At 47.4% G+C, this 14036-nt stretch overlaps 1 protein-coding gene across 2 annotated transcripts in view; it reads left to right on the plus strand.

The window, feature by feature from the left end:
* The window catches only part of LOC132396566 (uncharacterized), a 57852-nt gene that overhangs the window by 25645 nt on the left and 18171 nt on the right, over positions 1-14036 (plus strand). For both annotated transcript variants that reach the window (XM_059974223.1, XM_059974222.1), the window contains one exon: positions 9697-9736. In XM_059974223.1, coding sequence (XP_059830206.1) covers positions 9697-9736 — 40 coding nt within the window. The remainder of the gene's footprint in view (positions 1-9696; positions 9737-14036) is intronic.

The following is a 14036-nucleotide window of genomic DNA, read 5'->3' on the forward strand; positions in this document are numbered from 1 at the left end:
ATAATTTTATACACCTCTATCAAATCACCCCTCATTCTCCTACGCTCCAGGGAATAAAGTCCTAACCAATTCAACCTTTCTCTGCTACTCAGTTTCTAAAGTCCGAGCAACATCCTTGTAAACCTTCTCTGCACTCTTTCAACCTTATTAATATCCTTCCTGTAATTCGGTGACCAAAACTGCACACAATACTCCAAACTCAGTCTCACCAATGTCTTATACAACCTCACCATTACATTCCAACTCTTATACTCAATACTTTGATTTATAAAGGCCTATGTACCAAAAGCTCTCTTTATGACCCTATCTACTTGTGACACCACTGTTAGGGAATTATGTATCTGTACTCCCAGATCCCTCTGTTCTGCTGCACTCCTCTGTGTTCTCCCATTTACCTTGTATGTTCTACCTTGATTTGACCTTCCGAAGTGCAATATCTCACACTTGACCGCATTGAACTCCATCTGCCATTTTTCAGCCCATTCCTCCAACTGGTCGAAATCCCTCTGCAAGTTTTGAAAACTTTCCTCACCGTCCACTACACCTCCAATCTTTCTATCATCAGCAAATTTGCTGATCCAATTTGCCACATTATCATCCAGATCATTGCTATAGATGACAAATAACAATGGACCCAGCACTGATCCCTGTGGCACACCACTAGTCACAGGCCTCCACTCAGAGTAGCAATCCTCCACTACCACTCTCTGGCTTCTGCCAATGTCTCATCCAATGTCTTATCCAATTTACTACCTCTGTAACGTTCTCCTTCGGGTGTAACTAATAACGCCGAATTCAATGTCGAGATAAACCACAGTCAATGAAACCAGATCGCAGTAAGATTAACCATTTACTGTTCACTCTTCACATTAACATATGGTGAAAACTGTTGATAAAACAATACAAGATTGATACAGTATTTGTTCCTTTCTTAATATCACATTTCAATTGTAAATACTTGTAAAGGTGACTATAACTACATTACACTAAGGTGCAGTATACAGGGAGAGTTTACCTGCTCCATTGACTACTTTAAATACACTTCAATGCAAACTATCCGCAACTCTTTAACTAACGAAAGCATAAACATTATCAACCGTCGTTACTTTTAACAGGATTGGCATTAACATCTTAGTTCAATATATCGATTATCTATTAACTTACAGCGTTGCTCTCACTGTGATTTCTCATGCCTGCAAAACAACTTCTGCTCAGGTGTGCCTCGTGGTGAGCCCCCACCCTCGCGTTAATTTCAAACCGGTACTTTCCCACAAGACGCGGCGAAACCGGATGTGACGTCATCGCATGCCGATATATTTTACATGCAATGAATATACTTTAAACACTTCTAATTCTAACTAGAAAATACTATCGAATGAATTACTAAGCGAAAATATTATAAATAACTGTCGTAAAGACAGCACACTCCCCGCTTGACCTTCGTAAGGTCATAATGAACAGAGTACAAAACTTAGTCTCTTAATCAGTCATTAGGTAGAAGTAGAATAACTGCTGTAACTGGCCTTTGGTAAATTTTCACATCGCCTTGGTCGGTAGTCTTCAATTCGATCTTCCTGACATGTCCATCCCCGCTAGGGAATGTAGCAGTGATTCTGGCCATTGGCCAGCTGTTGCGGGCGATTTGCTTGTCCCTGAGCAGGACTAAGTCTCCAACTTGAAGATTCCTGCGGGGTTCTGTCCACTTTTGTCTCTGTTGCAACAAAGGTAGATATTCCTGTCTCCAGCGAGACCAGAACTGATTTGCCAGAGCCTGGACTTGTCTCCATTGCTTTGTGTACAAATCCTTGTCTGAGAAGTCTCCTGGTGGAGGAGGTGCTCCTGCCTTCTGCGTAAGGGGCATTGATGGCGAAAGTATGAAGGGGTTTTCTGGGTCAGAGGACACAGGCAGGAGTGGTCGTGCATTTATAATGGCTGTGCCATTAGGGTGCACAGTACCTCGTGGGTCAATCGGGTGCGTTGCTGCAGAAACATTGAATCCAGAATTCTTCTGGCGATCCCAATCATCCGCTCCCATGCGCCTCCCATGTGGGAGGCGTGTGGTGTGTTGAACTCCCAGTTGCATCCCTGTTGACTGAGGTACCTTTGCACTGCTTTGTCCATCCCCAGCTCCTTTGATGCTCCTACAAAGTTCGTGCCGCAATCAGATCTTAACTGTTTTGCAGGGCCTCTTATCGCAAAGAACCACCTGAGAGCGTTGATGCAGCTGGATGTATCCAAAGATTCGATGACCTCAATGTGTACCGCTCTTGAACTCATGCAGCTAAACATGATGGCCCATCGCTTGCTCTCTGCTTGTCCTCCTCTGGTGCGTCTCGTAGTGATAGACCAGGGGCCGAATACGTCGAGTCCCACATTTGTAAAGGGAGGGCAGGCTTCAAGGCGCTCAGGTGGGAGGTCCGCCATGTGTTGAACTTCGAATCTGCCTCGTAGTTTCCTGCAGGTTACACATTTATGAAGTACCGAATTGATCAGTGATTTACCTCCCAAGATCCACAGTCCCGCTGCTCTTATTGCTCCTTCGGTAAGGTGACGGCCCTGGTGTTTTACCTGTTCATGATAATGGCGGGCGAGCAGTAAGGATACATGGCTGCCTTTGGGCAGGAGTACTGGACTCTTTTCTGCGGCCGGAAGTTGGCAGTGTATTAACCGGCCTCCAATGCAGATGATATTGTTCTTCAGGATCGGGCTGAATTTCCTCAAAGGGCTGTCCTTTGGTATTGGTTTGTTGACTTGGAGAGCTGAAAACTCCCTTGCGAAAGCCGCTCTTTGCGTTGCTTTGAAGATGACGTCCTTTGCCTGGGCTAATTCGTCCGCGGTGCGAGGCAAAGTACATTTGTGCCATCCCCTACATTTACTGTTTCGGGATGAATGTTTATGTGATCTGGCCATATGAATGAGGAACGCAAGTCCTCTCACTAAAGAATTCAAAGTGGAGAACCGCTGAAAGCGTTCGTTGGTACATATCGATTCCGTGAGGTTGGTGGCTCCTGTTTGTATTTGCGGCCGAATTTCCGAGTCTCTCTCGGGTTCGATCAGTTCAAATATCTCGTTCATTTGAGTCCTTTCCGATGGTGGCTGATGCAGAAAGGGGGGTCCGGTAAACCAGGTAGTCTGAGCCAGACGGGATGCAGGTAAGGATCTCGATGCATGGTCTGCAGGGTTATCCTCGGTACGTACATAATGCCATTGTTCGGGCTTTGATGACAGGCGGATGCGTTGAACTCTATTATGAACGTACATGTAGAAGCGTTTTGATTCATTGTAAATATAACCAAGCACGACTTTACTGTCTGTGTAGAACTTGATATCGTCGAACTCAAGGTCCAGCTCATCCTGGATAAGGTCTGCCATTTCCACGGCCAGGACGGCTGCGCACAGTTCAAGCCTTGGAATCGTCGGCTCCGACGGAGGAGTGAGCTTCGCCTTACCCGTTACGAATCCCACTTCGACTTGGCCGTCCTTTCCGACTACTTTCAAGTAAGCCACAGCGCCGATGGCCTTGGTGGACGCATCCGAAAAAACACACAATTCAGTGTGCCTTGCCTCAGTGGGTGAGGTCGCAGTGTACCTGCGTTGGATATGAAGCTGTTTTAAATCCGAGAGTGAATCTCTCCAAGCCTCCCACTTGCTTAGCTTGTCTTCAGGCAGAGGAGTATCCCAGTCAGAGGACTCAGACGTAAGTTCCCTGAGAAGGGCTCTTCCTTGAATCGTAACTGGTGCCAGTAGACCCAAAGGATCGAAAATACTGTTGACAGTGGAGAGGACTCCACGGCGGGTAAATGGTTTGATCACGGTCGGCACAGAGAATGTGAACGAGTCGGTCGTTATCTCCCAGAGGAGACCCAAGCTCCTTTGTGTAGGTATGGTTTCTCCATCTAAATCTAGGTCTTTGATTGCCGGAGCACAGTCATCGTGTGGAAAGGCCTCCATTACTGCCTGACAGTTTGATGCAAACTTATGCAAGCAGAGGTTTGACTCCGCGAGTGAGGCTTGTGTACGTCGGAGCAGATCGATTGCTTCATCTTCTGTCCGTAGTGATATCAAAACATCGTCGACGTAGAAGTGCCTTTCTACAAACTTAACGGTGTCGTCACCGTGCTCCTGTGCACCCTCTCTGATGGCTCTTCGCAGCCCATAGATGGCCACGGCAGGTGACGGACTATTGCCGAAAACGTGGACTTTCATCCGGTACTCGATAACTTCCTTGTTGATGTCGTTGTCCTTATACCATAAGAAACGGAGGAAATCACGATAGTCCTCCTGTACTAAGAAGCTGGATGTCCGCTAAGATTGCGACCTTCTCCTTCCGGAAGCGCAGCAGGACCCCGAGTAGGGTATTGTTAAGGTCGGGGCCTGTGAGAAGCGCGTCATTTAGGGAGACGCCGGAACACTGGGCACTGGAGTCGAAGACCACCCTGATCTGATTGGGTTTTTGTGGATGGTAAACTCCAAATGTTGGGAGGTACCAGCACTCCCCGCCTTCCGGCAGTGGTGGCGCTACTTCGGCATGTCCGTTAGCGAAGATCTTTCCCATAAATGCTATATATTGCTGTTGCATCTCGGGTTTCCTGTTCAGGGTTTTTTGTAAGGACATGAACCGCTTGACCGCTTGCTCTTTGTTATTTGGCAAGCGCTGGCGTGGTTCTCTGAAGGGTAGTGGGGCGACCCAATTATTTGCTTCATCCCTGAAGACTTTGGTGTCCATCATTTTTAAGAAGAAGACGTCTTGAGCTGATGGAGCAAGTTTATTGTCATACTTCGTTTGAGCGAAGACTGACTGGCTCAGCGACTCGTCGCTTGCCTCGCGCTTGTTAACGCCTTGTTGTGCTTCCTTGATATACATGGAACTTGTGCAGGGTTGAAAAATCGAATGGCGGCCACTCTCTAGCACATTGGTCTTGAGTGTGTTAACCGTCGGTTTGTGTACGTCACCGAGACACACCTCTCCTATCACCACCCAGCCCAGATCCAGACGTTGCGCGAAGGGGGCGTCGAGTGGTCCATTGACCTGCTGCCTAACCTTGTGTACCTGGATAACATCTCTTCCTAATAGCAGGAGTGTTTCCGCTTTTGGATCCAGTTCTGGGATGTGTTTGGCGATATGGTGGAGATGTGGCTTGTGTAGCGCCGCACTTGGTGTCGGGATCTCAGCGCGGTTATTCATGATTCCATCGCACTCTAAGAGCGGAGGGAGACAGATGACGACTTTACCATCCAGGGACTCGATCTGGATGCCTTCTGCCTTCCTTCCTTGGGTTTCCATGTTGCCTGAGCAAGTTTTGAGGTAGTATGGGAACTGCTCACTCTCAATGTTGAACAGTTTAAAGAACTCTGGACTGACTAGTGAGCGATTGCTCTGATCGTCCAGAATCACATAGGCTTTGATGGCCTTGTCTTTGGCTCCTTTAGAGTACACCTTAGTGAGGCAGATCTTGGAACAAGAACGGCTTGATCGAGCCTGACCGCAAACTTCTGTATAGTTCGTGCTGACAACTGTTGACCTAGAGTGAGCCTCTCCCTCCCCGCCGTCCTGTTGTGGGGGAGAAGGAGCGCCGTCGGTTTGCGGTGACAGGCCGGGATGCATGGCCCCGACGTGATCCGTGCTATCACATTCCGGACACTTCACGGCGATCGTACACTCTCTGGCGAGGCGAGAGGTTGAGGAACAGCACCTAAAACATATTCTTTTCTCTTTGAGAAGGGCCGTCCTCTCTGCAAGGGGTTTTTCCCTAAACATTCTGCATCCTTTGAGGGGGTGAGGTTTGTTATGCAATGGACAATACTTGCCAGGGTCGTTGTTAGTTGTAAGGGCTTCAGTCTTGAGCACTGACACGGGTTTATCAATGTTGAAAACATTCGAAGAGGATCTACCTGGCTTGGTGTAAATCGAACTGCTTCCTGGACCCACGAGGCTAGGGTCGTTTCGCCTCTTCGCCTCCTTGCGCACAAACTCAGTGAGGTGCTTAAAGGGAGGAAATTGACCACCGGGGCCTTCCTTATACTCTGAGGCAACAGTCAGCCACCTGTCCTGCAGCCCAAATGGAAGTTTGTCCACGATTTGTCTAATCCCGGATGGAGTATCTAGGTATACTAGACCAGCTGAGTAGCCATCTTCTTTGGCGCCTTGGATCTCCATGAGTAAATCTCCGAATTCTCTTAACTTAAAGTGATCTTTGGCTGACACCTTAGGAAAGTTTTCCAGACGTCGATATAGCGCCGCTTCAATAATTTCGGGGGCCCCATATCTCTCCTGAAGTCTCTCCCACGCTTCGCTTAAGGCTAGCTCGGGTTTGTTGATGTACACTGAACATATGCGTCTCACCTGGTCGCGTGATTCTTTCCCCAGCCATTTCGCCATAAGGTCCAACTTTTGGGTTGCACTGAGCTGGACTCCGTCGATCGCGTTGGTGAATGTGGAGTACCATGCACGGTAATTTTCAGGTTTATCGTCAAACTGGTACAGTCCCGAAGTGACGAGATCCCGTCGTGCTAAATACTGCATCGTGGGATCAGCTGTAAGCGGCATGTGGGCTGGAGAAGTACGTTGGCGCCTATATGACTGAGAGCGTACGTTTCTTATGGAATTTGCCGTCCTGGATTCGACCTCTGCATCTCTTCGCATCAAACCTTGTAAGTTTGGTGTCGAGAAGTATCGGTTGTCAGCTGTTTCATTCTTGACTTCATCACGGAGTCGCGAGGGTAAATTGTCTTCCTCGTATGGATGTGATGCAATCGTGCCTCTCTGAGGTTCCTTGTAGCTGGGGAAGTTATCGAATACGTATGGAGAGGAGAGACGAGCCTGCCTGTCTATTTGAGATTGTACATAGTCGCTTGTGCGTTCCAATCTGGTCCTTTCTAAAGTAGATCTTACTTCGGTCAGATCATGAGTCCCTTCAGCTTCTTCTATGTACTCTGCTTCCGCCTTGGCAGCTTCTTCTTCTCTTTCTAGCTGCAGCACTTGCAACTCTGTTGATATTTTTGCCATTTCCAACTGGGTTTCGACTTCTCTGGTGGCCCTTTCCTTTTCTCTGGCGGCCGCTTCCATTTCTCTGGCGGCCCTTTCCTTCTGGATTTCGGCTTCTCTGGCGGCCTTTTCCTTCTGGATTTCGGCTTCTCTGGTGGCCTGTTTCATTTTCAAAGCTGCTTCTTGTCTGGCGTAGCGCAGTCGCACCTTGGTGGCTTCTGCCCTGGCTCTTGCCTGGGTGGACTTACTTGATGTCACTCTACTGCCCTTGTCGCTGGGCGCCATCGACTTGATGCTGGATCGAGCTGACATTGCAGCACTTGAAACACCTGATAACGCCAGGGTGGGCTTACTTGATGTCGGTCTACTGCCCTTGTCGCTGGGCGGCGTCGACTTGATGCTGGATCGAGCTGACATTGCAGCACTTGAAACACCTGATAACGCCAGGGTGGGCTTACTTGATGTCGGTCTACTGCCCTTGTCGCTGGGCGGCGTCGACTTGATGCTGGATCGAGCTGACATTGCAGCACTTGAAACACCTGATAATGCTGCTTTTTCACTGTAACGTTCTCCTTTGGGTGTAACTAATAACGCCAAATTCAACGTCGAGATAAACCACAGTCAATGAAACCAGATCGCAGTAAGATTAACCATTTACTGTTAACTCTTCACATTAACATATGGTGAAAACTGTTGATAAAACAATACAAGATTGATACAGTATTTGTTCCTTTCTTAATATCACATTTCAATTGTAAATACTTGCAAAGGTGACTATAACTACATTACATTAAGGTGCAGTATACAGGGAGAGTTTACCTGCTCCATTGACTACTTTAAATACACTTCAATGCAAACTATCCGCAACTCTTTAACTCTTTAAAGCATAAACATTATCGACCGTCGTTACTTTTAACAGGATCGGCATTAACATCTTAGTTCAATATATCGATTATCTATTAACTTACAGCGTTGCTCTCACTGTGATTTCTAATGCCTGCAAAACAACTTCTGCTCAGGTATGCCTCGTGGTGAGCCCCCACCCTCGCGTTAATTTCAAACTGGTACTTTCCCACAAGACGCACGAAACCGGATGTGACGTCATCGCATGCCGATATATTTTACATGCAATGAATATACTTTAAACACTTCTAATTCTAACTAGAAAATACTATCGAGTGAATTACTAAGCTAAAATATTATAAATAACTGTCGTAAAGACAGCACAACCTCTCCATGTATACCTAGCGACTGAATCTTCCTAACTAACCTCCCATGCAGGACCTTGTCAAAGGCCTTACTGAAATCCATATATACAACATCCACTGCCTTCCCTTCATCCACTTTCCTGGTAACTTCCTTGAAAAGCTCTAATAGATTGGTTAAACATGACCTACCACGCACAAAGCCATGCTGACTGTATCGAATAAGTCCCTGTCTATCCAAATACTTGTAGATCCTATCTCTTAGCATTCCTTCCAATAATTTACCTACTACCAATGTCAAACTTACTGGCCTATAATTTCCCGGCTTACTTTTTGAGCCTTTTTTAAACAACGGAACTACATGAGCTATCTTCCAATCGTCCGGCACCTGACCCGTGGATATTGACATTTTAAATATTTCTGTCAGGGCCCCTGCAATTTCAACACTAGTTTCCTTCCAGGTCCAAGGGAATACCCTGTCAGGTCTTGGGGATTTACCTACTCTGATTTGCCTCAAGACATCAAGCACCTCCTCCTCTTTAATCTGTATGTTCCATGACTTCCCACTTGTTTGCCTTGTTTCCATAGACTCCATTCAAATTTCCTTAGTAAATACAGATGCAAAAAAACCCATTTAATATCTCTCCCATTTCTTTTGGTTCCATACATAGCTGATCACTCTGATCTTCAAGAGGACCAATTTTATCCCTTACTATCCTTTTGCTCTTCACATACCTGTAGAAGCTCTTATCCTTCACCCTGACTGCCAAAGCAACCTCATGTCTTCTTTTAGCCCTCCTGATTTCTTTCTTAAGTATTTTTTCACTCTTTTTATACTCCTCAAGCATCTTATTTGCTCCCTGTTGTCTAGACATGTTATACATCTCTCCTTCTTTATCAGAGTTCCAATATCCCTCCAGAACCAAGGTTCCTTATTCTTATTCATTTTGCCTTTAACCCTGACAGGGACATACAGACTCTGCACTCTCAAAATTTCTCCTTTGAAGGCCTCCCACTTACCAATCACATCCTTGCCAGAGAACAACCTGTCCCAATCTACACGTTTTAGATCCTTTCTTATTTCTTCAAATTTGGCCTTTTTCCAGTTTAGAACTTCAACCCGAGGACCAGATCTATCTTTATCCATGATCGGGGGGATGATGTGGGGAGAGTGTCCGTGGGTTGTGGGAGGGGACTCAGTGGGTGTGGGGGAGAGTGTCTGTGGAATGTGGGAGGGGATTCAGTGAGTGGGGGAGTCGGTGATGGGGGAGAGTGTTCGTGGGTTGTGGGAGGGGACTCAGTGGTGTGTGGGGGAGAGTGTCCGTGGGTTGTGGGAAGGGATTGAGTGGGTGGGGGGAGAGTGTCTGTGGGATGTGAGAGGGGATTCAGTGGTGGGAGGGGGCAGAGTTCCTTTTGTCTACAAACCTTTCTTACTCTGCACTTCTTGGTGCATAACACGGATTTCAGTTTTTAAGTACAATACTGATTGTCTTTTTATTTCTTCAGTTCACATCTGGCTGATGGGTTTCATCAGAGGTACGAAAAGGTAAGGTGAATCGATACGGAGACCAGGCTGGGGTTGAATGGGAGGTCTGTCACCCACAGGTCGAGCACAGTGTTGTTCAGAGATCTGATTAGTCACTGGAGGCCTGTGACCAGTGGAGTCCGACAGGGATCGGTGCTGGGTCCACTGTTTGTCATCTCTATCAATCATCTGGATGATAATGTGATTAACTGGATCAGCAAATTTACAGATGACACCAAGATTGGGGGTGTAGTGGACAGTGAGAAAGACTATCACGGCTTGCAGAGGGATCTGGACCAACTGGAAAAATGGGCTGAAAAATGGCAGCTGGAACTTAATGTCAAAACATACAGTGAATGTGTCATTTGTGTCAATAACCAACACAGTCTGAGATTGCGCTGGGGGCAGTCGGCAAGTGTTGTCATGCTTCCAACACCAACATAACATGCCCACAACTTACTGACCCTAACCTGTATGATTTTGGACTGTGGGAGGAAACCGGAGCACCCGGAGGAAACCCACGTGGTCACGGGGAGAACGTGCAAGCTCCTTACAGACAGCGGTGGGAATTGAACACGGGTTGCTGGTGGGGTAGAGTGTTACGCTAACCACTGCACTGCCTTTCCACCTGCAGTTTAGCCACTGAGATTCGTTTGTGAGTGAGCGTCGATCCATCTGTGCAAACGAGGGGTGAATGCCGGGTTAAACGTAGACTTGCCGAAGGAGGCATTCCAAAGGCAGCAGTGACCACCCTCACTTCGATTCTCACTCGCTTTTGACCCTCAAATTTAAACATCCACCTTGCTGACCTGAATTAACTTAGACCTTGAGATTTAGGAGAGAATTGGGGTAATACGGTCACATGTACTGAGACACACTGAAAAGCTTGTCTTGCATTCTGTTCATACAGATCAAATCATTACACAGGGGAGAGAGGGAGAGAAGGGGTAGGGAGGGAAAGAGAGAGGGGGAATTGAGAGGGAGGAAGGGAGAGAAAGAGCGGGAGGGGGAAGGGGAATTGTCTGGAATTTCCCCCATACCAGATAGAGATGGAACCAGTTAGAATGCTTTCCATGTTACATCTGTAGAAATTTGCTGGAGTCTTTGTTGACGTACTGTCACGTACCCCGTGACGGTTTAAAGAACCAGCAGAAATGGAAAACACTTTGGAGCCTGGGATTGCTAGAAACTAATAGTGTTTATTAGTACCATCTTCAAGTGGTAAAACTACCAACCCAGGCCAGGATTATCACACACAGGTAGATTCCACAAGGTTACCTCAAACACACAAACCGTGATAGCCACTTATCCAGTTCCATGACATATGAAATAACCCCTACAGCGATTTGCCACAGGGGCGCCTTTCTTCAGGTGAACTACCACACCCAAACAAGGGTAACACACAAGTGGTAATCACAAAGGTTTCCCCCTCACCAGAGAATCCACTCCTGTGGATTAACTATGTGACAGTCACACCTAGTATTCGAATGGAACTCAAACTCACCCATACAGGCTACAGAGGAGAGAGTCCAAACAGTGACCTCTTTGTCACTAGGTTTCTTCTGTTTCAAACCTTCCTCTCCCCTCTTCTCTCCTTAAAGTCACCGACTGTGACCATAACCAAGGTGACCGTTCTTCTGTGGTAGAGTTATCAACCCAGGCCAGGGTTGGACACACAAATAACTCCCCACCGGTCACATCTTTTCTGCACTGCGCGAGCCACTGATCGATTTCCCGAATCGATCCGCCAAAAACCCCCACCTTCCTGTGGGCACAAGAAGCTCACCCAGTCTCCAAAACCGTGTGTGTGTCTGGGTAAGAGCGGACCTGGTATTTACACCAGCTGTCCATCAACTGCTACGTCCTCCTCTCTCTGAAGGAACTTTAACAAGCAGACAGCTGACCTTGTGGAAAGGTAAACATCTTTCAGAGAAACCACAACATCTCTCTCTCTCTCTCTCTCTCTCTCTCTCTCTCTCTCTCTCTCTCTCTCCCTCTCTCCCTCTCTCCCTCTCTCCCTCTCTCCCCCTCTCCCCCTCTCCCCTCTCTCCCTCTCTCCCTCTCTCCCTCTCTCCCTCTCTCCCTCTCTCCCTCTCTCCCTCTCTCCCTCTCTCCCTCTCCTCCCTCTCTCCCTCTCTCCCCTCTCTCCCTCTCTCCCCTCTCTCCCCTCTCTCCCCTCTCTCCCCTCTCTCCCCTCTCTCCCCTCTCTCCCCTCTCTCCCCTCTCTCCCCTCTCTCCCCTCTCTCCCCTCTCTCCCCTCTCTCCCCTCTCTCCCCTCTCTCCCCTCTCTCCCCTCTCTCCCCTCTCTCCCTCTCTCCCTCTCTCTCTCTCTCCTCTCTCTCTCTCTTCTCCCCCCACCCCCCCTCTCTCTTTCATATTACACTGGACACCTCCCTCTCTCTCTTTGTAACAGCTCAAACAGTGTCCAAAAGCCAGTCTCATTCTCCAGACATTTTAAAATGATTGTCCACAGAAAATATGAACCCTAGGGGTACATAACAACACCAAATCTCCTCAAACTCCAAAGAAACATAGCCATCGTATTGTCTTCTTTGTAACTGCAATGATATGTCGGGGCCACGATAGACTCTCAGAAATGTTGACACCCAGAAATTTGAAAATGCTCACCCTTTCTACTTCTGAACCCTATGAGGACTGGTGTGTGTTCCCTTGTTTTACCTTTTCTGAAGTCCACAATCAGTTCTTTGGTCTCACTGATGTTGAGGGCAAGATTGTTGTTGCAACACCACTCAACTAGCTGATCTCTCAGTCCTGTACGCCTCCTCGTCACCACCTCAAATTCTTCCAACAATATTTGTGACATGGGCAAATTTATAGATGACACTTGAACTGTGCCTAGCCTTACAGTCATGAGTGTAGAGAGAGTAGAGCCGTGGGCTAAGCACACACCCCTGAGATGCACCAGTGTTGATTATCAGTGAGGTGGAGATGTTATTTCCAATCCACACAGACTGGTCTTCCAGTGAGAAAGTCGAGGATCCAGGAGGTGCAGAGGCCCAGGGTTTGGAGCTTGTCGATTAGAACTGCAGGAATGATTGTGTTAAATGCTGAGCTGTAGTCAATACACAGAATCCTGATGTAAGTGTTAGCATTAACAAGAGAAAATCTGCAGATGCTTTCAGGCTTCTGTACCTTCTGCCCAGTGGGAGAGGGAGAAGAGAGACTATCCAGAGTGAGTGGGGTGTCTTTGATTATAAAGATAGTGGGAAGTGTAGACAGAGTTCAGCGAGGGGTGACTGGTTTCTGTGATGTGCTGAGACGTGTCCACAACTCTCTGCAGGTTCTTACCGTCCTATCAGACCAGTTACTGTCCCTAGCCTTGAGGCATCCACCCATGGAGATTAGAATTTTCCAGGGCTGAAATGCCCTCACTTCCTAGAAATGTCGAGTACCATGTGGATGGTCACAGGTCTACATTGACGAGTTGTTTTCTATATTTCCATACCTGCACCAGGGTTTATCGATTCAATGATAATTACCAAAACCAGAGGAGCAGAATTAGGCCATTCAGCCCATCCAGTCTGCTTTTCCATTCCATCATGGCTGATTTACTATACCTCTCAACCCCATTCTCCTGCCTTCTCCCCGTAACCTTCAATGCCCTGACTAATCAAGAACCAATCACTCTCTGCTTTAAATATACCCAATAGTGTGTCCTCCACAGCCATCTGTGACAAAGAATTCCACAGATTAATCACCCACTGGCTGAAGAAATTCCTCCTCATCTCTATTCTAAATGGACTTATTTGGATTCTGAGGCTGTGCCTCCCAGTCCTAGACTCCCCGACTACAGGAAACGTTCTCTCCACATCCACTCTATTGAGGCCTTTCAATATGTGACAGGTTTCAATCGATTCACCCAACACTTTGAAATCTGCCTTTGTCTGGTGTGACGGGAAGGTGACCACAGTTTATCATATTTTTGACACGTTATACAGTAGAAACACAGGCCCTTCAGCCCAACTCCATGCCTGCCCTCTTAACCCTCGTTATCAATGTGCCTTCCAAATGCTTCTTAAATGATGTAACTGTAGGTCTCTCAGCAGCTCGTTCCACACCCACCACCCTCTATGTGGAGAACACAGCCCTTCAGCTTCCTTTTAAACCTTTCCCCTTTGATCTTTCACCTTACACACCACAGTAGCAGTGCTTCACAGTGCCAGCGGTGAGATCTGGGTTCGATTCCAGCTGCTGCCTGTAAGGAGTTTGTGTGTTCCCCCTGTGACTGTGCGGGTTTCCAGTGAAGCCTCTGGTTTCCTCCCACATTCCAAAGACATTTGGGTCAGGCTTAGTGAGTTCT

Source organism: Hypanus sabinus, chromosome 7, assembly GCF_030144855.1.
Source record: "Hypanus sabinus isolate sHypSab1 chromosome 7, sHypSab1.hap1, whole genome shotgun sequence".
NCBI lineage: Eukaryota > Metazoa > Chordata > Chondrichthyes > Myliobatiformes > Dasyatidae > Hypanus > Hypanus sabinus.